The following is a 24,230-nucleotide window of genomic DNA, read 5'->3' as shown; positions in this document are numbered from 1 at the left end:
TCATTTTCTATTGTGATGTGAGTATAAAGGAGAATAATTGTGTGGGGAGGATGTTTAATGGAATGTATTCCTTCCCACTCCCAATGCACAGAGAAAAAGCTCATTCTGTTCACGTGGTTCATCTGTTATGTTGAGGCAGGTTTAATCTCTTTGTTGGATTTGTTTAATGTAATCTGACACGACAAGAGTGACAGCAGTTCACAAGTACTTCATTGACTGTGAAATGTGGAGGGAATCCTGATATCATGCAAGGTGCGATATTAATGCAAGTTCTCTCATTTGGTCTTGAATCTCCATGCCCAAGGAAGCACATATCCTGGAATTCCCCTTCCTTGGATTCTGGTGATCCTGGATTCTCATTGTGCTACATTCCAGGCATTCTGGCTTCCCTTGGTGTTGGTTTTCCATAGTCCCAGATTCTGGTGGATCTGGATTCCCCTAGTCCTGAATACTGGCAGTCAATGCTCCCTATCAGTGTGTGATCCATTTAAGATTGCCACTGCGTGTGTATATATTAAAGACCCTGCTGTTTGTGCAGCCATGTAGCACATTCCTGATGGATATCTGACTGTACACTCTCACAGTTTTGAGGGGGCTGCTGGCCTTGGATTCCACTCTGGACTCAGGCTGCCTGCTATTCTGATGACCCTTATTTCTGCTTTCAAAGACATATTGGAGCTGAAACTGAACTCTGTTTTTTCTCTCTCTATAAGACCTGCTGAGTTTTTCCAGCATTTTTTGTATAATTTTCAACACCAGCAGTATTGTGAACTTCTTTCTGTACAGCCTGATATACTTAAGGCTCTCAAATCCAGTGGCCCTGGATTTTCACAGCTCCATATCCCTGTGATCCAGGTTTCCTGTTGCCATAATTCCACAGGCTCTGGATCCAGTGCAATCCAAACAGTGCAAGTAAAAATAATCACCACTGCTGGAACAAAAACAGAAAATGCTGCAAAATCACAGCATGTTCTGGGAAGAATTAAAACTAACTTGTTCAAGTATAGATCCTCAGCTCTGCAGGTTTGATAAAGGCACAAAATAAACCTGAAAAGTATTTCCAGTGTATTTTCTTTCTGACATGCAGACAGAACAGAACAGGAAACCAGAACCAGGGAGGTCCAGCTGCAACTAATTTAACACACGCAGAGAAGTACATTAACTTGAAGGTTCTTCCTCACAGTCTCATTCTCCTTTCTCTGTGGCCCACACATTTAAATACATTGTCTTAATTAGCTGCCCTTGTAACACTCCTAGTGATTGTGCTCTGTGTGAACTGTAAGGCGTTAAGTACTTTGCACATTGGAGAAAATCTAATGTCCTTTATAATGTTGTGATAGATTTGGTGTGTATGCTATCGTATTGATATTTAAACAAATTTTAATAAATGTATACAAGCAATATTTTGTTGATTCATTTTTATAAAAAAAAGCTACATAATGTCAGTGTTTTTAATATAACCAGTGTATGAACATCAATCTTCATATTCATGGTTGGACAATGAACAAAGATAGTTAACATGAGTTTGAATTTGAATTTTTGCACATCAAAATTACTTGCTGCCCTAGCCAATAATACCCACATCCCATAATGAATAAGAAAAAGGACTAGGTTTTTAAAGCTGCTAATTACAAAATGTTGTATGACATTGTGTCCCTAAAATATAAAGCTTTATCTCTAGTATAGCTTTTTGGAAGATAGAAATTTAGCTTCATGCACTTTGCCACACAGCTGTATGGACTTTCAGCCTTTTGACCTGATGGCATGAAGAAAAGCAACGTGTTGAAATCAAGATTGTGTTCTCATGCATTGAGAAGGTGAAGGGAGGGCAACTTCAACAGGGTGCTTCAGGGGTTGTTAGGACCATTACTGATTCTAATTCACACTCATGTTTTGGACTCAAAGCCAATGTAAGTCATGTTTATTGAGGAAACCAATATTAGAATCTGAGGAAGTAACTCAAATTCAAAATAAAGCAAACTAAATAGACAGAGCAATGACGGGTGAACTTTATTACAGAAACAAAGTGCTTGCACAAAACACTAAACCAGTCGGTGTTGAATACAATACAGAACAGTAATCAATAAACCGTTGAATTATACAGCAAAACAGAACAGCAGTTAGAAAAAGGCACGATTAAACATTATTGAGTAAAATGGGACATGGGTCAGGCCACAAGAGATGGAACCACTTTTGGTACCTGTTAGACAACACTGCTGATATTCATTGATTGCAATATGAGTAAATCAGGCATGTATATAATGAACAATGGATAAGCTACAGGTTCTCATGTTCCCAACCATGTCCAATTTCTTCCCTAGAATTCCAATGAAATGAATACCTAGCCAATCCGTATTCTTCACAAATACTAACTGACCCAATGTCTCCAGCGTTCCCTGTTCAGTTTAGATTTTCAACATTGGCAGGTCAGATTTGTAGCTTCCTCTTATATTTTAGTTTGATCAGACCTGGAGGAGTACTGTCTCCAGTTAGGGTCAAGGCACAAGGAAGGTGTTTAAATAATGCAGCCCATGCAAAGTTATTTTGAGAAGGTAGAACCTAGTAGAAAACAAATTTCAGCTGACATTGTGGAACTTTAGTGATCAAGCATAGAATACACTGTGCAGTACAGTAAGGGTGGGAGTCATTCACGAATCAATTGGATGTTGTAAAAAGACACTGATCCTCATCTACAATTAATTGGTGAACAACTGCCACGCAACTTAGTGTTGGAAAGTGCAAATAGTGAGTAAAAGCTAAAAAGAATTGAATACGGTATTCAAAAAATAAAATTAGCTTTAAAACAGAATTATACAAAATTACATTGCTACAATTTCACATCGTGTAATTTCACAAATAAATATTAATTTACCAGATGGAATTTAAATAATGTATAAAATACAATTTAGACATTATTTAACAGAACAATTTAAGTTAGTTTCAGATAAGGTACTGATAATAATAAGTTATATAATTATACTGCAAAAAGCAAATTCTGCTTCCGTTCACAAGATATTTTTATATCAGAACGCACAAGTTACAGATTAAGATAAAAGCAAAAAAAAATGCAGATGCTGGAATCTGAATCATAAACAGAGAATGCTGGAAAATCTCAGCAGGTCTAACAGTGGAGAGAGAATAGAGGCAATATTTTGAATCTGGATGACCCTTCATTGTTGCACAAGTTACAGTGCAGGGTCAAAACTATATTGGGCAATAGAAAAGCCGAATGTTCATTATTCATTATCTTGTTGCAGTAATATGTTGTTATAACAAGAACAAAAGATAGGAATCTCCTTAGAACTACATCTAAAAAAAAAATTTCCTGATTAGAAATGTGTTTAAGTGCAACACAATTCAAAGGCAGGTGGAAGCAGGTTGATAGGGACACTTTCAGACAGGCTAGCACCATCATTCTTACCACTGCCCTTGGGGATAAAGTTCCTCCACTTCACAGCTGAAACTTCAGTGAAGACTTCTTTCATGGACACAAAGGATTTCCAAAGCTATCCTTTGAGTGAGCTATCCTTCAAGAGATTGGAAAACGGGGAGCAATTATGCTGACTGGAGAGGTAAAGGTTGAAAGGAGATATGATTGACATATTTAGGATTTTAAAATAACTTTGACCCTGGAAAGTGGTTTAACAGTCTGCACAGAACCAAAAGGACAAGGTCTGAAAATAAACAGCTAACCTGTCTGTCTCAGTGAGTGATTTGACTGTACAACTGGCCCCTAGGGATGCAGTTGGCAGTGATTCATTCAAATTTAAATTAGATAAGTTGTCTTTGAAAAATATCAGTGATACAATGGCTGAGTATCTGGAGACTGCTGTAGAGATGCTGGCGTTGGACTGGGGTAAACACAGTAAGTCGTCTGACAACACCAGGTTTAAAGTCCAACCGATTTATTTGACAGTAAACTCAAGCTTTTGACGTTTCCCTCTTCACCTGACGAAGGGACAAACCCCGAAAGCTTGTGAGTTTACTATCAAATGCATCATTGGACTTAAACCTGGTATTATCAGACTTCTTACTGTATTTGGAGACTTACATTAAAGTACATGTTTACTGCAATGGGGCTTCTGGTCTCCAAAGCTCTCCACAACCAGAGGTTTTCCTAAAGTCATGTCTACATCCATTATACACTAATCAATGGAGATAGCTAGTCAACAATTCCACCATCACTACATCACTCAGATAGCACAAGGCAATCGAGATGTCAAAAATTCCTGTTATAGCACTGCAGCCAAGAAAATTTACCCACTGTCTAAACAACTGTCTTTATAGGAGACAAAAATATTCATTTCTCATTCGCTCCATCCATGCAAGGCTATTGGCCAGAGGAATAGAAATGGATATCGGAAAATATTACATACACTTGGACAGATGATAAAAAGTGCAGCTTTACCTGTTGAGTGCACATAACCAATCTCAACATTAACCCCCTTCCCAAAACCGATCTGTACAATTTACTTTAAGCTAAATATTTTGCTGCAGCAGCAGGGTATCTAAGATCAGGAAAGCTAGTCAGAACACAGCTGGACTTCAGTTAATATCAAGGCACAAGGAAGACATTCGAACAACACAAGGAAAGCAAAGATTACAAATGTACTTTAAAAGGGTTGCCACAGTAGAAAACAAATTTAGGATGGACATCAATCAGGTAAAGAAATACTAAGTGAAAACAGGACAATTTAAAAAAAAATCATTGAATTTCCAATAATTAAGTCTGAAGGAATGATGGTCGCTATTGGCACTAAATTATTTAATTAACAGATTGTTTAGTATTAATCAACACATTAAAAAAGGGTATTTATTTGGAATGCACAAGGTTTCACTTGCTGTGGTTAGTTTAATTTGTAGCCATCAAGCAAACGCAGTAACTTCACATGGTCAACCAGTTAGTGAGCTGTCATTTTTGTAAAACCAAATGCACAGCATCGACAGCATCTTTTGGGGATCAGAATTTAACCTTGGGGGGGGGGGGGGGGGGGGGGGGGGTGGAAATTAAATAAATTCAAAATGGAACAATGAAGCAGAGCATAGAAACTGAATTAACTGTGGAGATTTAGGTGGTCACGGCAAAGAATAGTGAAACAGGAGTGTAAAAATAATGGTGCAAGAGGAATGGTTAATAATGTGTTAAACTATGGCTACAGCAAGGTACACACTAATAAAATACAGGAACTGGAGATAACGCATTGTGTGATAACCTGATATAATATAGATTACTGAGTCACAGCTAAGAAAGAATGAAAACTGGGAATTAGACACTCAATACATTATACCCTGCAGAAAAGGGAGTGGAAAGCCTGATACAGCAAGACAGACAGCATCTATACTTATAGCAATAAAGGATCAATCACACTTATGGATGTAGTCTACAGACCAGCTAAATAAACACTCCACTGGGAATGGTGAACAAATTTGACAATCTTGGATCTTGGTGGCAGATAATCTGTCCCTTAATGATGTGGAGATACCAGCTTTGGACTGGGGTAGGCACAGTAAGGAGTCTCACAACACCAGGTTAAAGTCTAACAGGTTTATTTGATAGCACGAGCTTTTGGAGTACTGCCCTGATGAAGGAGCAGCACTTTTGCTACCAAATAAACCTGTTGGACTTTAACCTGGTGTTGAGAGACTTCTTACTGTGCCTTAATGCACAACCCAATACATATGGGAGAAGCTGTCCGACTCATGAATCTCGCGTGGAATGATAGTTTACGTTGGGTTAAACTTGCGTTCTCTATCCTGTGTGGCTGTGAATTATGGATGAAAAAGCTCAACAATTTCTAACCTCAGTGCCAGCCTGGAAGGACAAAAATCACAAATGCTGCAGTTTTCCCAAAGGCAGAGCTCCCAAAAGTGTTGGCAGTGGATTGGGCATTGTCTGTAGTGAGGTAGCTGGAACGTCCACTTCAAGAATGCTTGCAAACATGACATGAAGGACCTAAAACCTGGACTGTTGCACCAGGGAGTGAGTAGCTGGTACGAGAGAAATAGCAATACCTCCTGTGGGCTGGCGTGCATCACCATGACCACCAGCGTCTCACAGCACCAGGGACTCGGGTTCAATTCTGTCTACTACGTGGAGTTTGCATTCTCCCGTTTCCTCCGGGAGAATTTTCTTCCACAGTTCAAAGGTGTGCAGGTCAGGTTGATTGGTAATGCTAAACTGACCCTCGTGTCAGGGGATTAACAGTAAATATGTGGGATTATGGGAACCGGGCTGGGTGGGATTGTGGTCGGTGCAGACTCGATGGGCCGAATGGCCTCCTTCTGCACAGCAGGGATTCTGTGAACCTGCCAAGGATTGGCCTCGCATACATCACTAAAGATGCATCAGGTGAAGACACCCCATCTAAAATGGATTGTTTGCTGCATGCTCATCATCTCTCAGATAGAAGGATGTCAGCAATGGGGCAGGTCACCAGCATTTATTGATCTATCCCCAACTGCCCTTGAACTGAGTGCCTTGCTGAGCCATTTCAGACAGGCAGTTAAGAGTCACACGTATACCAGACCAGGCGAGGACAGCAGATTCTTCAGGGTAGAGGAGATTAAAAACCCATCTGGTTTACTAATGACAATCAATGACTGAGACAGACTTCCAATTCCAGATTTATTAATAGAATTTAAATTCCACCAACTGCTGTGGTGAAATTGAACCCCCCTTTAGGGGAGGCTAAATAAATAGGGGAGAGAAGAAAATAGGAGGTTCTGATGACAAAAAGGAGAGAGAGTTATAGATGAGGAAAGAAAAAAGAGGAGCACAAATAAGGCATTGTCTGGTTGAGTTGAACAGCCTATTGCTGTGCTGTGTATTCGATGTAGATCACTGTCTTTTAGCTGAAGCTGCTGTGCCATTTGCACATAAAGAACAGCCAGCACTATTAATCCACACTGATAGGAGAATCGGGACCATTATTTCACTAGCATTGGACAAATGTTAGTTACAAATGGCAATGGGTGAAAAGGATAGACAGTGGGGCATAAATTTCATCGTAAATGGTTTGAGTACTTCTATCTTGAGCTGATACCCAGTGTAGAGAAATGATTGATGCTGATCATTAGTGGTGGCATTTACAAATTGATAAGCAGTCCAGATGCATTATTTCTGTAGTTAACAGTAACAGGTTTAACAAAAATCAGAATCTACAACAGTTATATATAAATACAACCAGACAGCTGACATCCAGAGTAGACTGTGGTGTTTCCCAACATCAGTCCAGCAGCAGCATTCAGCTCCATCTAGTGCTCGCAACCATCATCCTTCCAAAGCTTGTCTGAGTGAGTGAGGTACTGTATTTTCCCCATGCACCAAAGGGTACGACCAGAGTGGTTACATTGTCTTGTGTTCCATACTGCAATGCCTGCAAGTTAGATTAATTATCATTAAAATATTGTCTACTGAAATGACGAGAGTATTAAATATATCTGCACCAACGTAAACACTCAAACGTGGTTTCCAGTTACAAATTGGCAGGTTTACTAAGTTGACAGACCGGCACACAAGAATTGTATTTTCTTGCCTGTTCATTTACAACAGCAGCAGCTTCAGATGGATCCTGGCATTTTTTCACAATATCACACACTTCCTGCACTTCCATAATTCCACTAACACCATCAGTAGTCAGGATCAGGAAACAGTCTTTCGTATGTTCCAACTAGTAAAAAAAAAGTTTTGAGAACACAGACTCAAAATGCTTTCGTTAAGAAATATAAAGCTTTCTATAGGTATGTTAAGAATAAAAGATTGGTTAGGGCAAGATTAGGGCCAGTCAGAGACAGTAGTGGGAAGTTGTGCCTGGAGCCTGAAGGAGATAGGAGAGGCACTGAATGAGTACTTTTCGTCAGTATTCACGCAGGAAAAAGTCAGTGTAGTCGAGGAGAATACTGCGATACAGGCTTTTAGACTAGACGGGATCAAGGTACTTGAGGAGGATAAATTCCCTGGGCTGGTTGGGATTTACCCTAGGATTCTCTGGGAGGAGATTGCAGAGCCTTTGGCTTTGATCTTCATGTCGTCATTGGCTACAGGTATAGTACCGGAAGACTGGAGGATAGCAAATGTTGACCCCTTGTTCAAGAAGGGGAGTAGGGACCATCCTGGGAGTTATAGACCAGTGAGCCTTACTTCTGTTGTGGGCAAAGTTTTGGAAAGAATTATAAGGGATAGGATTTATAATCATCTAGAGAGAAATAAATTGATTAGGGATAGTCAACACGGTTTTGTGAAGGGTAGGTCGTGCCTCACAAACCTTAGAGTTTTTTGAAAAGGTGACCAAAGAGGTGGATAAGGGTAGGGCAGTTGATGTGGTGTGTATGGATTTTAGCGAAGCGTTTGATAAGGTTCCCCATGGTAGGCTACTGCAGAAAATGCAGATGCATGGGATTGAGGGTGATTTAGCAGTTTGGATCAGGGATTGGCTAGCTGATAGAAGACAGAGGGTGGTGGTTGATGGGAAATATTCAACCTGGAGTTCAGTTACAAGTGGTGTACCTCAGGGATCTGTTTTGGGGCCACTGCTGTTTGTCATTTTTATAAATGACCGAGATGAGGGTGTAGAAGGATGGGTTAGTAAATTTGCTGACGACACCAAAGTCTGACGAGTTGTAGACAGTGTGGATGGATGTTACAGTTTACAGAGGGACTTAGATAAGCTGCAGAGCTGGGCCGAGAGGTGGCAGATGGAGTTTAATGTGGAAAAGTGTGAGGTGATCCACTTTGGTAAGAGTAACAGGAGTACAGAATATAGGGCTAATGGAAGGACTCTTAGTAGTGTTGACGATCAGAGAGATCTTGGGGTACATGTGCATAGCTCCATGAAAGTTGGCACCCAGGTTGATAAGGTTGTTAAGGTGTACGGTGTGACAGCTTTCATTGGTAGAGGGATTGAATTTTGGAGCTGAGGTTATGTTGCAGCTGTACAAAACTCCGGTGCAACCACACTTGGAGTATTGCGTACAGTTCTGGTCGCCGCATTATAAGAAGGATGTGGAGGCATTGGAAAGGATGCAGAGGAGGTTTACCAGGATGTTGCCTGGTATGGTGGGAAGGTCTTATGAGGAAAGGCTGAGGGACTTGAGGTTATTTTCATTAGAGAAAAGAAGGTTAAGAGGTGACCTAATTGAGGCATACAAGATGATCAGAGGGTTAGATAGGGTGTGCAGTGAGAGCCTTTTTCCTCGGATGGTGATGGCTAACACGAGGGGACATAGCTTTAAATTAAGGGGTGGTAATTATAGGACGGATGTCAGAGGTAGGTTCTTTACTCAGAGGGTAGTGAGGGCATGGAATGCCCTGCCTGCAGCAGTTGTGGACTCGCCAACTTTAAGGACATTCAAATGGTCAGTGGATAGGCATATGGATAACATTGGAATAGTTTAGGTTAGAGGGTCATTAGATTGGTTCCAATGGTCAGCACAACATTGAGGGCCGAAGGGCCTGTACTGCGCTGGAATGTTCTATGTTCTATATTCTATATGCAAGTGATCTTACATGAAGCTCAGATTTTTACCTCCACGGTGTTAACTTCTGGTTGAGCAGTAACTCCAAAAGGTTTTAGATCTACGTCGCCAATGCTACGGGTCATGGCCAGTCGACCGTTCACATACGGATCTCCAGCACTATTCCAATCTATGAAACCGCCACATTCCTTAATCCTGAATATATTTTAAAAAGTGCATCTCAATCTAAAATTCAAATGATACAATTTCAACAAACTTAATTCTAAAAAGACTTATACAATTTTTACTATTCAATTTTGTGAACAAGAGGCAATACTGCTCATGCGTTTTTTTCACTCCTCCACATCTAAGAGTGATATTGACACAGATGAAATACCTACAGTACAGAAGGTGGCTCATTGAGTCAGCACTGACCACAATCCCACCCAGGCTCTATCCCTATAACTCCGTGCTAGTCCCCCTAACCCTAAGGGACAATTTAGCATAGCCAATCCACCTAACTCACACATCTTTGGAGTGTGGGAGGAAACTGGAGCAACTGGAAGAAACCCACACAGACACAGGGAGAATGTACAAACTCCAGACAGACAATGACCCGAGCCAAGATTTGAACTAGGGCCCGGTTACCGTGAGGCAGCAGTGCTAACCACTGTGCCTCCCATTTTATACAGCTTTTTGTTTATTCATTACTGGGACATGGGTGTTGCTGGCTGGCCAGCATTTATTGCCTATCCCTCACTGCCCAAGGACAGTTGTGTCACCACACTGATGTAGCCCTGGAGCTACATGTAGGCCAGACCAGGCAAGGACAGCAGATTTCCTTCCCTAAAGGGCATTACTGATCCAGATGGGTTTATCTGACAATCGACAATGGTTTCATGGTCATCAGTAGATTTTGGGTAATGAGTCAGTGCAGACTCAATGGGCCAAATGGCCTCCTTCTGCACTATAGGGATTCTGTGTACACAGTCAGTTAACCTTGAAAGTCATCAACACGATCTCCAGACTCATTGCATTAAGTCAAACATGGGTAGGAAACCTAATGCTTCCCCCCACCTCCCCTCAGCTGATGAATCAGTACTCCATGTTGAACACCACTTGGGAGGAAGCACTGAGTGGCAAGGACACAGAATATACACTGCAATGTCTGTCACCAAGAGTGGCCCAATAGCACACTTACTGTCTCAGCTAGCATCTGCAGCGTAGCGAGGGAAAAACCTACTTGACCTTGATCTCACCAATCTAGCTGTCGCACTTGCATCTGTGTGTGAGGGTATTGGTAGGGGCGAACACTGAACAATGCTCGCAGAGATGCTGTCCTGTCCTTTGGCACTGTCACAATGCTAAAGGGATAGATTTCAAACAGATCTAGCAACTCAAAAAGTGGCATCCAGGAGGCATCGTGGGCCAGCAGCAGAATTGTATTCAGCCACAATCTAACCTCATGGCCCAGCATATCCCCCACTCTTACCAATACTAAGGGATCAATCTTGGTTCAAAGAAAAGTGCAGGCGGAGGAGCAGCACTAGATGTCCAAAAATATCCCCATCCTCGAATGATGGGGAACACAGTGCAAAAGAGATAAGGATGGAGAATTTGCAACAATCTTCAGCCAGATGTTCCGAGTGGAAGATCCATCTCTGCGTCTTCCACTGCTCCACAGTATCACTGATGCCAGTCTCCAGCCAATTCAATTCATGCCACACACTATCAGAAAATGGCTGCAGGCACTGGATACTGCCCAGGCTACGGGCCCTGACATTATTCAGGCAATAGTGCTGAAGACTTGTGCTCCAGAACTAGCTGTGCCCATGGCCAAGCAGTTCCAATACAGCTACAACACTGGCATCTACCTGGCAGTGTGGAAAATTGTCCAGATGTGTCCAAGGACAAATCCAGTCTGACCAATTACTGTCCCATCAGTCTGCTCTCAATCATCAGCAATGTGATGGAAGGTGTTGGCAGCAGTGGACACTTATTCTGAAATAATCTACTCACTGACATTCGGTTTGAGTTTTTGCCAGGGTTACTCAGCCTAATTTCAGCCTTGTCCAAACATGGACAAAAGAACTGAACTCAAGGAGGTGAGGGTCACTGCACTTAACATCAAGGTAGCATCAGTCCAAGTGTATAGCTTCAAACAGCTGAGAAAAAAAACCTGAGTCAATGGGAATCAGGGGGAAACACTCCGTTGGTTGGAGTCACAATTAGCACAAAAAAAAAAGTACTTATTGGAGATCAATCATCCCATCCCCAAATGTCACTGCAGGAGTTCCCCAGCAGCGTGTCCTACACCCAACCATCTTGAGCTGCTGCATTAAAGGATCGTCCCTCCATTACAAAGTCCAGAACTGGGGATAGTTCACTGATGGATTTACATCTCATTAGATACTGAAGCAGGCTGTGTCCATATGCAGCAAGACCTGGAGAAGCTTCAGGCTGGAGTTGATAAGCAGCAAGGAACATTTACATCATACAGTGCCAGACAACGACCAATTCCAATGAGAGAAAATCCAAATATATCCCATTTCCATTCAACTATTATCAAATCCTCCACTCAACATCCCAGGGTCACCACTGACCAGCAACTCAAAGGGACTACAAATACTGTGGCTACAAAAACACGTCAGAGCCTAGCAATTCTGCAGCAAGTAACTTGCAAGTAACTAGGCTACAACGATGGATGAATGAACACTGCTCGACAATCACCAGGCAGGAGTGTTCTCTTCCTGTGTTAGGAAACACCTCAGTGGTCACGGGCATTCAGCCTCTGATCTTCGGGTAAGCGTTCTCCAAGGTGGACTTCACGACACACGACAACGCAGAATCGCTGAGCAGAGACTGATAGCCAAGTTCCGCCCACATGACGGCAGCCTCAACTGGGATCCTGGGTTCATGTCACACTATCTGTAAACCCCCCCACAATTTGCTTGGGTTTGAAAAATCTCATTAACTGTCCCAGCTGGAGACAATACACATCTCTTTAACCTGTGCTTAACCCTCTCTCCACTCACACTGTACCTTTAAGACTTGATTATCTGTAAAGACTCGCATTCCAAACATTATCTTGTAAATTACATTTGTGTCTTTATATGCCCCACTCACTTGATGAAGGAGCAGCGTTCTGACAGCTTGTGGCTTGTGCTACCAAATAAACCTCCTGGACTTTAACCTGGTTTGAGAGACTTCTTATTGTGCTTATCCCAGTCCAACGCCAGCATCTCCACATCATGATGTATGTACACCTCAGGGATTACAGCTTCTCAAGAGCAATTAGGGATGCACAATAAATGCTGGCTGGCCCACATCTTGGGAAAGAATATAAAAACCAGTGGATATGATCCTATACATTCTTACTACAGAATAGTTAAGCCAGTTTGCCATCCTAGATATTGTGTTGGTGAAATCTACAAATTGCATTAATGTCTTTCCATAAGTCTGCCAACAGTTGAGATTGGGATTTTATTCTGAAGGTGTGCTCAGGCATAGTCACCTCTTCTGTTCATCTTTCCGTCTTGGGGTGTGATCATCTGTTAACTGTTTAGCCTTTCCTTCACGACAAAGAATAGCTGGACTGTCACCAACACTCGCGACGACAAGCAGAGCTTCCTTCAGCAATGCCACTGTTGCAGTTGTTCCTGATGTTAGCAATGGACCTGGAAGAGTTTTAAAGTAAAGATCTAAGCTAACAAAAAATCTAATTAACTGTTGTCCAACAATGTTTAAACACCACAATTAAAATTCCTCATGCAATTCCTATTACACAGGGATCAATGTTAGAACTAATTAAATAAACTAAAGCTCTCAAAATTCAGAACTGATTGTGAATGGAAAAGTGACAAGGTATTTAATATTTTCACAATTTTTTTATTGCCACCTGTACCAAGTACAGAAATAATTTAAATAAAAATTTCTATTGTAAACTTTAGTGATAAACTCTGTATTAAATCATCTTTACTATAGAAGGGGTTCTCTCATATTCAAAGGAATTATATTACAGCAATCTTACAATATTCGTAATGAATAATTAATCCCTATTAGCCTCATGCCACTGTCTGATCTCTACTGTAACCATTAGAAGGAGCAGGAAGAAAGGTGTGCAACTTGAGATACCCAAAATTTGTAATAGAAGAGTGTACACATTTACAATTGCAGGAGTGCATGTACAATTAATTTTACTGTTCAGAGATTAATCCTTTTTCATTTTACATCCTGGAAGAACCGTACGACTAATGTTGAGTTTTAAAATGACAATGAATGCAGTTCAATTCCCCACTGTTGAAAGCTAACTGCTTCAAACATAACTGTGCTATCACTACCCACCCATATGCCCTCAATCCCACAGTAAACATTTAAAAATGAACTCAGTAAAATGTACGTGTCTCTACATGGCAATCTAAACACAAGTGCTCACAGAAAGAAGGACATAAACTCACAAAGAGTTTACATGGCAATGTTTATAAACATTCGCAGTCTTCAGCAGCCCAGACAAGGAACTCCTTCACCTAGGTTAAAATATAAAAGCAGTAACAAACAAAAGCCAGCCACAGCTCAAATTTAAAAATGCAACAAATGTTAACAAACCATCCATCTGTTCAATGTTCCACACTATAGCTATTATACAGCAGCTTGTGTCGTTTGAAAATGGATATATTTAGGAACAATTTTGCAGTTGGCACATCTCAAACCAGACTGAGTTATCAGTACAGTTAACAAGCATAAACTATCCTGATTAGTAAAGTTTAGTGTTTTGCACTTAAGACATTTTTACAAGTTTGATAACAGGATGCAGCCAGAAAGATGTACTTATACCATAACTGTTTGAATAATGGAAATTGACTTTTTTTTGGGGAAGTTGTACAATGCAAACCCTTTTAATAAGGTTGTATTGAAATTTTTCCTTATATTTCAAGGAGTGGTCACAGTATCAGCAGCACAAGGCATTGCAGTCCATCAACATCTGAAAAGAAACTTTCAAAAATTCAGAATTGGACCCAAAGCAGAGGGGAAAAGACAGTTAGGAACACTGACACCTGTCAGAGAAGCAGTTAGTGTTAACTCAGCATAAAACAATGAAGTAATGAAAGGCATTAAACAGAGCAGCACAAAAATTCAGATTCTGAGAGGCAAAGCATGGCAAAGAGCTTCCAACATAGTGGAAAGTGAAAGACTAAAAACAAAATGAACAGGTACATGTCCCTGGGGATGAGGGAGCGAATGTGGAGTGTTCAGGGCAGGTCCAGCGATGATGCATGGAATAGAAAACCAGGTTCAAGGGGTTATGAGGCACACTGCTGTGGTTACGCTCATCCTGTCTAAACTCCACAGCACGAGCTTGGTGAACAATATCTTACTAGAGCTTAGGTAGTATGCTTTCAGGTGTCTGGACCCTATGATAGGGCAATGAAAACTGGAAATACGCAATAGATCAGAATTGAAGAACAGAGATCTTAGACAGTTGTAGGACAGAGAACGTTACTGGAGATGGCGAGGCAAAGTCACCGCGTGTTGTTGGTTTCTCAAAAACATAAATAGAAGCAGGAGTAAGCCACCAAGCCCTTCGTGCCTGGCATTCAATATGATCATGGCTGATCTCAACTCCTTTTCTGTGCCATTTCCCCATAGCCCTCTATTCCTCGATCTATTGAATATTTCTTCACCTCTATTTTAAATACTTCTAATCATCCGGCCTCCACACCTTTGGGGCAGAGAATCCCAGAGATTCACCACCCTCTGAGAAGAAATTTCCATGCAGCTCAGTTTTAAATGATCTTAATCTTGTAGCTATGTCCCCTTGTTCAGGCCGATCCCACCAGTGGAAACATCTCACCATATAAGAACATAAGAAATAGGAGCAGGAGTAGGCCATCTAGCCCCTCGAGCCTGCCCCGCCATTCAATAAGATCATGGCTGATCTGTCGTGGCTCAGTTCCACTTTCCCGCCCTCTCCCCATAACCCTTAATCCCCTTGCCTATCAAAAACCTATCAACCCGCGTCTTAAATATATTTAGCGAGGCGGCCTCCACAACTTCAACGGGCAGAGAATTCCAGAGATTCACTACCCTTTGAGTGAAGAAGTTCCTCCTCAACTCCGTTCTGAACTGCCCCCCTTTATCTTGAGGCTGTGCCCTCTAGTCCTACTGTCCTCTGAGCGGGAAGAGCCTCTCCACCTCTATCCTATCCATCCCATTCATCATCTTATATGTCTTATATATCTTATATATCTTGTCAAACCCCCTCAGGATCTTATATGTTTGAATAAGGTCACCCTTCACCTTTCTAAACTGCAAAGAATACAGACCCAGACTATTTAGTCTCTCTTGATAGGACAACCGTCTCATCCCAGAAATTAGCCTGGTAAATCTCCTTTGGACTGTGTCCAATAATACTATATCTTTTTGAAAAGATAAAGGATCCAAAACTGTACACAGGATTGGAATACTTATACACTGTACAATTACAACAAAACCTCCCCATTTTTAAACTCCACTCTTTTGCAATAAAGACCAAAATGCTGTTGCCTTCTTAACTATTTGTTGCAACTGCCTGCTAGCTTTGAGGTTGATGCACTAGAACATCTAGATCCCTCTGTACTTCACTCACCTGCAGTCTCTCTCCATTTAGATAATAATCTGCCTTTTGATTCCTCCTACCAAAGTGTATGACCTCACACTTCCCCACATTAAACTCCATTTACTAGATTTTTTACACAGTCACCCAAATCTATATCCTGTTGTAGAATTACAATATCCTCATCACAGTATCCTCTTCCACCTATCTTCATATTTGGAAATCTTACATTCTGTTCCTTCCTCCAGGTCATGAATGTAAATAGTGAACAAATGCAGGTCAAAAACTGATCTCTGCGATTCTCCACTGGTTGCATATCTCCACTCTGAGAAGGATCCATTTATTCCAAATCTCTGACAGCCAGTTTTCAATCCATGCTAACCACGGACTTAAGGTGAGGGGGGAGAGGTATAACACAGATATTAGAGGGAGGTTTTTCACACAGAGGGTAGTGGGGGTATGGAATGCTCTGCCAAGTAAGGTGGTGGAGGCAAACACGCTAGAGTTATTTAAGAGTAACTTAGACAGGCACATGACTGGGTTGGAGATAGGTGGATATAGGAGATTGTTTTAAATAAGGGTCATTAGCACTGGGGCATCCCTGGTAATGTAAATGGGTATGGTAATGATAATAATGGCCTCCTGTATTGTAGGGATTCTATGACTGACTCCAGCTTCCTGCAAATAACAGACGTAAAATTAACTGGCCTATAGTTCCCTGTCCTCCTCCCTTTTTGAAGGAGGAAGCCACATTGGCTATTTTCCAATCTTCTGATACACTCCCAGAATTTAGCAAATCATGAAAAATTTCAACCAACCAATGAGACCACTAATGCTGCAGCCAATTCTATTGAAATCCCAGCATGTAGTTCATCGGGTCCTGGCAACTGGTCTGCTTTTAGCCTGTTGAGCTGCTCTAATGGTCTATGCCCTGTGGTTGGGGTTTTTGTAAATTATACATATTTGAAATCAGCCCATCTGATATCTTCGGGATGATAGCACAGTGAAGAATAACGCTAACATTTATTGAGCATATCCACCATTTCTATGTTTGCTGTTATCAATTCACCCCCTCATTCATTCAGTAAAGGTCCCATATTTACCTAAGCTGCTTCCTATTTATATACAGTAAAAAGTTTCAACACCAGGTTAAAGTCCAAAGATTCCAAAGAGCGATAGAAGGGGGAAATCCAAATTCAGCCACGATGAGTTTCTTTTTGACACCGAGACCTCAGTTTGTTTTACTACGAGTCCAAATTTGAAAAGAAAAAGGAATCTAATCCAAAATTCAAAATTGTTGGAGAACCAATTTTTAAAAAGTTGGCTTTGAAAAACCCTGACAAGCTACTGACAATGTAAAATTTCTAACAACATTCGAAGTACTCATTCACAAAATACAAGTCACCATACCTATTATAACACATGACACACTCCAGGTTTTTGTGTCTGGTAGAAAAACCAAATGGGTACTAAACCTTGGCAACTCACCTTCCTTCAAACTGTAAGCATTCTGTATGAAGTCATTATCTATTTGTAGGAAAGAATTCAATAAAACCTTTTCTAGATCTGTTTCCTTTCGTAAGTTTTGCCTAGAGATAGAAATAAAACAAAATATTCAAATATTACTAGGAAATGGTAAAATTGAAAATTCAAGTATTGTTAGGAAATAATCAAACACTTACTGAATATAGTGTCCAATATATCGAGAGCAAAGCTCAGCAGCTTCTGTCCCTCCATGTCCATCAAAAACAGCAAAGCAGAATAACCCATCAGAAAGTTCCGCTATACTGAATCGATCTTCATTCTCCCTCCTTTTTCCAATTTGGCTAACACAGCCAATATTGGCAATCTTCTCAAGAGCTGATATTCTTGGTGGTAAAACAACTGGGTCATCTAACCAAATGCCAAAGTTTTCCCAAGTTGGCAACGGCATACTTCTTTCAACAGCTGCCAAGTTCATTTTAGGGTTAACAGTGGAAAATGGACAAGAACGACAAAGGTGCTGCTGTATACACGTGAACCTTCCTCTTTTACTAGCCATAAACCTGCTGTGCCGGCAAATGAGAGAGATAGCAAGCGCCGCCATAATGAAGGACAATGACAGAAATCCTCACAGAAATCTAGACAAGCAAACATAATGAAATGTTAATGACTTACATTGCACAAATCAAACTTTCACATTCTAATCCAAGCAGTGAAAACTACTGGCTTGGCACAACGACTATCCATGCTATATGTTCAACATGAGGATTAAAATAGATTACCTGGAATGTGATTAAGAGTGCATTAGTTCAAAAATATATAGTGCATTAACTTTAAAATTTACAAAATGAAAAAACACATTAACAGCAGCAGCATTGCATGTAATACTCAATTTTCCAAAATGATGAACTATTTCATCTATCAGATAACTATATATTGTCTCGTGAGATTCATATCCATCATACCTCAGGAAGGCAACCTCTAGTTAGACTTAGTTCACAAACAGGGTATCCGGACCAGAGATCAACAAACCACAGCCAATTTATCACCAATCGAATGACCAAATGGGTACAAAACGGAAACCAATTTAAGTTTCAGGCTTCCATCAATTCAACAGCTGAACCAAAGTTGATCAAGTTACTGACACTCAGATACTGGGCACAATTCACCCATTTGCACACTGAGTTCCCACTAGCAAGCAAATGGGAGCGCTTCCTGCTGGCATTAGCAGTGGCTGTGAGATGGGATTCACCCACTTTAGCCATTTACATTCACATACCCCTGCCAGTCCGGCTGTTCAGAGATTTGGGTGCCCTTTCCTCATTTATAGAGAGACCCCTCCCCCCTACAATGGAAATGGCCCTCCCCCATTCCCCTTCTGACCAGGGCAGCATCCCAACCTTTCAGCAAAGAGGGACACTCTCACTCTCCCCTTATTCCCTCCGAACCACAGGCCAACTTTGCACTGCCCCCTGGCCCTGGCACACTCAAGGTAGTGGGCTCCATGGTGTGTGTGGGGGGTTGGGGGGTAGTGGGGTCTGTGGTGTCTTTGAGGCAGGGATGGGAGGCAGGTAGTGGGCTCCATGGTGGTGGTGGGTGGATGGATGGAGGTCTCCATGATGTGTGTTGGTGGGGGGGGGAATAGTGGTCTCCATGGGCCCACAGCATTGGTTGTCTTGGAGCAGCAGTGAGGCCAAGTTTTTAGTCGTATGCCACCTATCTGATAACCTAGCAGCTGTTGAGGTTGGAGAGAGACCCATTGATTCCTGTCAACACACTGATTGCTCAAGAAGCTGTATCTGATTGCAGCAAGAGCCAAGTATATGAGCAGCTGGGGGAGGGTGTGCTTGAGAGACTGACTTGTGCTGAAGAGGGAATTTGTCCGACAAGGGAGCCCGTACTCAAAAATAAAACAGCTGATTTATTATTTATCCATACACACACCATGGAGACTGCCATTCCTCCCCCCAACATGATCACAATCCCTCCGCTCTCCCCATGGAGACCACCCCCCAGACCACAGAGATCACCCCACCCACCACCCCCACTCCTCCCCCCCACCCAACACATACATCACGGAGACAACCACCTCCCTCCCCCCCACCACACACCATGGAGCCCACCACTACTCACATCCCCCCACCCCACACACCATGGAGCCCACCACTACTCACATCCCCCCACCCCACACACCATGGAGCCCACCACTACTCACATCCCCCCACCCCACACACCATGGAGCCCACCACTACTCACATCCCCCCACCCCACACACCATGGAGACCACCACTACTCACATCCCCCCACCCCACACACCATGGAGCCCACCACTACTCACATCCCCCCACCCCACACACCATGGAGACCACCACTACTCACATCCCCCCACCCCACACACCATGGAGACCACCACACCCCTCCCCCCCACACACACACCTTGGAGACGACCACTCCTCTCCCCCTCCCCGCCCCCACACCACCCCTACCCTACACACATCATGGATACCCCCGCCCCACACACACACCACGAAGACCACCAACCACCTTCTCCCTACACACCATCCCTCTTCCCCCCATGGAGCTCCCCCTATGCAGAATACAACCTCCCCTCCCCCCACACATAATGGTAACCACCCCCCACCCCCATGGAGATCACAGCACCCCCCCCCCCCAAACACACACACCATGGAGACCACTCCCTACCCTCATGTTGCCCCCATCCCCCATGAAGACCACCATCCCGTCTCCTACCCCCCCCAACCCCCGCCATGGAGCTCCCCCATAGAGACAACACCCCTCCCCCCACACATCATGGAGACCACCCCCTCTATCCCCCATGGAGATTACCACTCCCCCTGCCAATGGAGCTTCCCCCCCCCCCCAAGGAGACCACTCCCCCACCACCATAGAGACCAAAAACAGCCCGCCCCCACCCACCCACACACATCACGGACACCACAACTGCTCCCCCACACACACACACACCATAGACACCTGCCTCCCCCATATACCACAGAGACCACCCCCCTCCATACACCATGGAGACCACCACCTCCCTCCCCACACACCATGGAAATCACCCCCCTCCTCCCTGCCCCCAACATCAACCATGGAAACCACCCCCTCCCCACACATGCCATAGAGACCAGTCCCCCCCTGCACACCACAGAGACCACCACCCCATACACAATGGAGACCATCTATCCCCCCCCCCCGCCCCCGACATACAATGGAGACCTCCAACTTCCCCCTACCCCACATCACGGAGACAACCACCATACCCACCACAATACACATCATGGAAACCAACCCCCCAACACCACGGAGACCACCCCCTCCTCCCCCACACACCATGGAGAGCACTGTCTCTGCCTCCCCCCACCTCCACACACGATGCAGACCACCATCCCCTCCCCCCCAAGCACCACAGAGATCACCACCCCTGCTCCCCAACACACACCTGGAGACCATATCCACCCCCCACACACCATGCAGACAATCCCCCTCCCAAACCACGGTGACCACTATACCCCCCCGCACACACATACACGCCACCAAGACCACCACCTCCCCTTAACGCACCCCCACACACCAGGGTGACCTCTCCCTCTCCTCCCACACACCAGAGAGACTAACACCCTTCTCCTGCCCCTGCAACACGAAGACCACTATCCCCCATCACCCACACACACTCCCCCGCCCCGCACACCATGGAGACCGCCCACCCCCCCGCCCCATGGAGACCGCCCACCCCCCCGCCCCATGGAGACCACCCACCCCACTCCTACCCATACATCACAGAAACCACCAACCCCTCCCCTCCCCTCCCACATGCCTCTTCCTCCACACACCATGGAGACCACTACCCCCTTCCCCTGTTGGAGACCAACGCACTCCCGCACACACACCATGGGGATAATCCCCCTCACACAGAGGCCACTACTCCGCTTCCCCCACTTCCACACTCTCCTGCCCCCACACACCCCGGAGACCACTATCCCCCTCCCCACCACCACCCACCACCCACCCCCCCGCACACACACTATAGACACCACCACTTCCCTTCTCCCCACACAACTTGGAGACCACCACCCACCTTCCCCCATTCCATGGAGACCAACACCCTCCTCCTGCCCCCACAACATGGACTCCACCACCAGCCCCACCACATACACCATCAACCCCCCTCCCCCCAACACACCAGAGTCCACCACCCCACCGCTGCCCCAAACACCAGAGGCAACCACCATGCCCGCCTGCCCTCCCTCAAACATCACATGGGCGACCATTCCGCCCCCCCAAACCAACTACACACATGCACCACGGAGGCGACAGCCCACCCCCCCCCCCCCCCGCCACATGCACATGCCATGGAGATCACCACGCCCCCCCATCCACCCCACACCATGGAGACCAATGCCCCCCCCCGCCACCAATCGCCCTATGGGGACAACACCCCCCCCCCCCACCAAATACCGCCACACACCCGCCCCCACCCCATGCAGACCAACACTGCCCCCCCACCCCATGGAAACGACACCCCCCCCACCGAGACCAACAGCACCCCAACACCCTCCCCCCTCCCCCACCCTATCCCTCCCCACCCCACACCCTCGTCCCCCACCCTCGTCTCCCCCCCGTCCCACCCACACCCCCTCGTCCCCGCCCCCCCTCCCCCCCTCCCCACCCCCTCGTCCCCCGTCCCCTCCCCGCCCCCTCGTCCCCCGTCCCCTCGTCCCCCACCCCCCACCCCCTCGTCCCCCACTCCCCCTCCCCACCCCCTCGTCCCCCACCCCCTCCACCCCACCCCCTCGTCCCCCACCCCCTCCACCCCACCCCCTCGTCCCCCACCCCACCCACCCCCACCCCACCCCCTCGTCCCCCACCCCACCCCACCCCCTCCCCACCCCCGCGTCCCCCACCCCACCCACCCCCTCGTCCCCCACCCCACCCACCCCCACCCCACCCCCTCGTCCCCCACCCCACCCCACCCCACCCCCTCCCCACCCCCGCGTCCCCCACCCCACCCACCCCCTCGTCCCCCACCCCACCCACCCCCGCGTCCCCCACCCCACCCCACCCACCCCCTCCCCACCCCCGCGTCCCCCACCCCACCCACCCCCGCGTCCCCCACCCCACCCCACCCACCCCCTCCCCACCCCCGCGTCCCCCACCCCACCCCCTCCCCACCCCCGCGTCCCCCCCCCACCCCACCCACCCCCTCCCCACCCCCGCGTCCCCCACCCCACCCCCTCCCCACCCCCGCGTCCCCCCCCCACCCCACCCCACCCCCTCCCCACCCCCGCGTCCCCCCCCCACCCCACCCCACCCCCTCCCCACCCCCGCGTCCCCCCCCCACCCCACCCCACCCCCTCCCCACCCCCGCGTCCCCCCCCCACCCCACCCCACCCCCTCCCCACCCCCGCGTCCCCCCCCCCACCCCACCCCACCCCCTCCCCACCCCCGCGTCCCCCCCCCACCCCACCCCCTCCCCACCCCCGCGTCCCCCCCCCACCCCACCCCACCCCCTCCCCACCCCCGCATCCCCCACCCCCTCGTCCCCCACCCCACCCACCCCCCCGTCCCCCACCCCCCCGTCCCCCACCCCACCCACCCCCTCGTCCCACCCACCCCACCCACCCCCTCGTCCCACCCACCCCACCCACCCCCTCGTCCCACCCACCCCACCCACCCCCTCGTCCCCCACCCCACCCCACCCCCTCCCCACCCCACCCCCCACCCCACCCACTCCCCACCCCCCCACCCCACCCACTCCCCACCCCCCCACCCCACCCCCCCACCCCACCCACTCCCCACCCCCCCACCCCACCCACTCCCCACCCCCACCCCCACCCCACCCACTCCCCACCCCCCCACCCCACCCACTCCCCACCCCCCCACCCCACCCACTCCCCACCCCCACCCCCTCGTCCCCCACCCCCACCCCCACCCCCTCGTCCACCACCCCCTCGTCCCCCACCCCCTCGTTACCCCCCACCCCCTCGTTACCCCCCACCCCCTCGTTACCCCCCACCCCCTCGTTACCCCCCACCCCCTCGTTACCCCCCCTCCTCCCCCTGTTTTACAGATGAGACTGACTGTGGGTTGAGGTGTTGTTGTCAGGCGGGGATGTGCAGACGGAGCGGGGTTGATGCCGGCCTTCGCATTGCTCTAACTGACTACAAGCAGCTCACCCGCCGCGGCTCGCGAGCTCCGGCACGCTGCCCACGCCCAGCCACCGGCTTATATACACACAGCGCACTGATACAGCCCGGCACCAGGGTAAACACTCCCGCCCCGCGGCCTGCTACAGTCCCGCCCCCATGGTGAATAGTCTCATCACCCCGCCCCCTGGCCCCCCCTCCCAGGCCCCAGGTACAGTGGTTAGCGTTGTTGCTTCACAGCACCAGGGACACGGGTTTGATTCCCAGATTGGGTCACTGTCTATGCACAGTCTGCACGTTCTCCCCGTGTCTGCGTGGGTTTCCTCCCCCAGTCCGAAGGATGTGATTGTTAGGTGCATTGGCTGTGCTAAATTCTCCCTCAGCGTACCCGAACAGGTGTCAGAGTATGGCGAGTAGGGGATTTTCATAGTAACTTCATTGCAGTGTTAATGTGAGCCTACTAGTGACTAATAAATAAACGTTAAATAAGAATCCCGCCTTACGGCATACAGACCCGACCCTCAGGTGAACGGTTGCTG

At 46.6% G+C, this 24,230-nt stretch overlaps 1 protein-coding gene across 1 annotated transcript; it reads right to left on the bottom strand.

Annotated features, from left to right (window-relative positions):
- Window positions 1-1,987: 1,987 nt before the first annotated feature.
- On the bottom strand, window positions 1,988-23,756 carry LOC145354292 (protein phosphatase Mn(2+)-dependent 1K-like). The gene is made up of 7 exons (XM_080205402.1): window positions 23,627-23,756; window positions 17,728-18,165; window positions 17,534-17,634; window positions 12,968-13,130; window positions 9,525-9,669; window positions 7,536-7,670; window positions 1,988-7,376 (listed from the first exon to the last, which is right to left on the bottom strand). Exons 2-7 carry the CDS (start codon window positions 18,129-18,131, stop codon window positions 7,245-7,247), a joined length of 1,080 nt encoding a protein of 359 aa, XP_080061528.1. The 5' UTR covers window positions 18,132-18,165; window positions 23,627-23,756; the 3' UTR covers window positions 1,988-7,244.
- Between the last annotated feature and the right edge of the window lie 474 nt (window positions 23,757-24,230).

This window comes from Carcharhinus amblyrhynchos, chromosome 17 (genome assembly GCF_965287045.1).
Source record: "Carcharhinus amblyrhynchos chromosome 17, sCarAmb.v2.hapA, whole genome shotgun sequence".
Taxonomy (NCBI): domain Eukaryota; kingdom Metazoa; phylum Chordata; class Chondrichthyes; order Carcharhiniformes; family Carcharhinidae; genus Carcharhinus; species Carcharhinus amblyrhynchos.
This window is presented reverse-complemented; position numbering and strand designations above follow the sequence as displayed.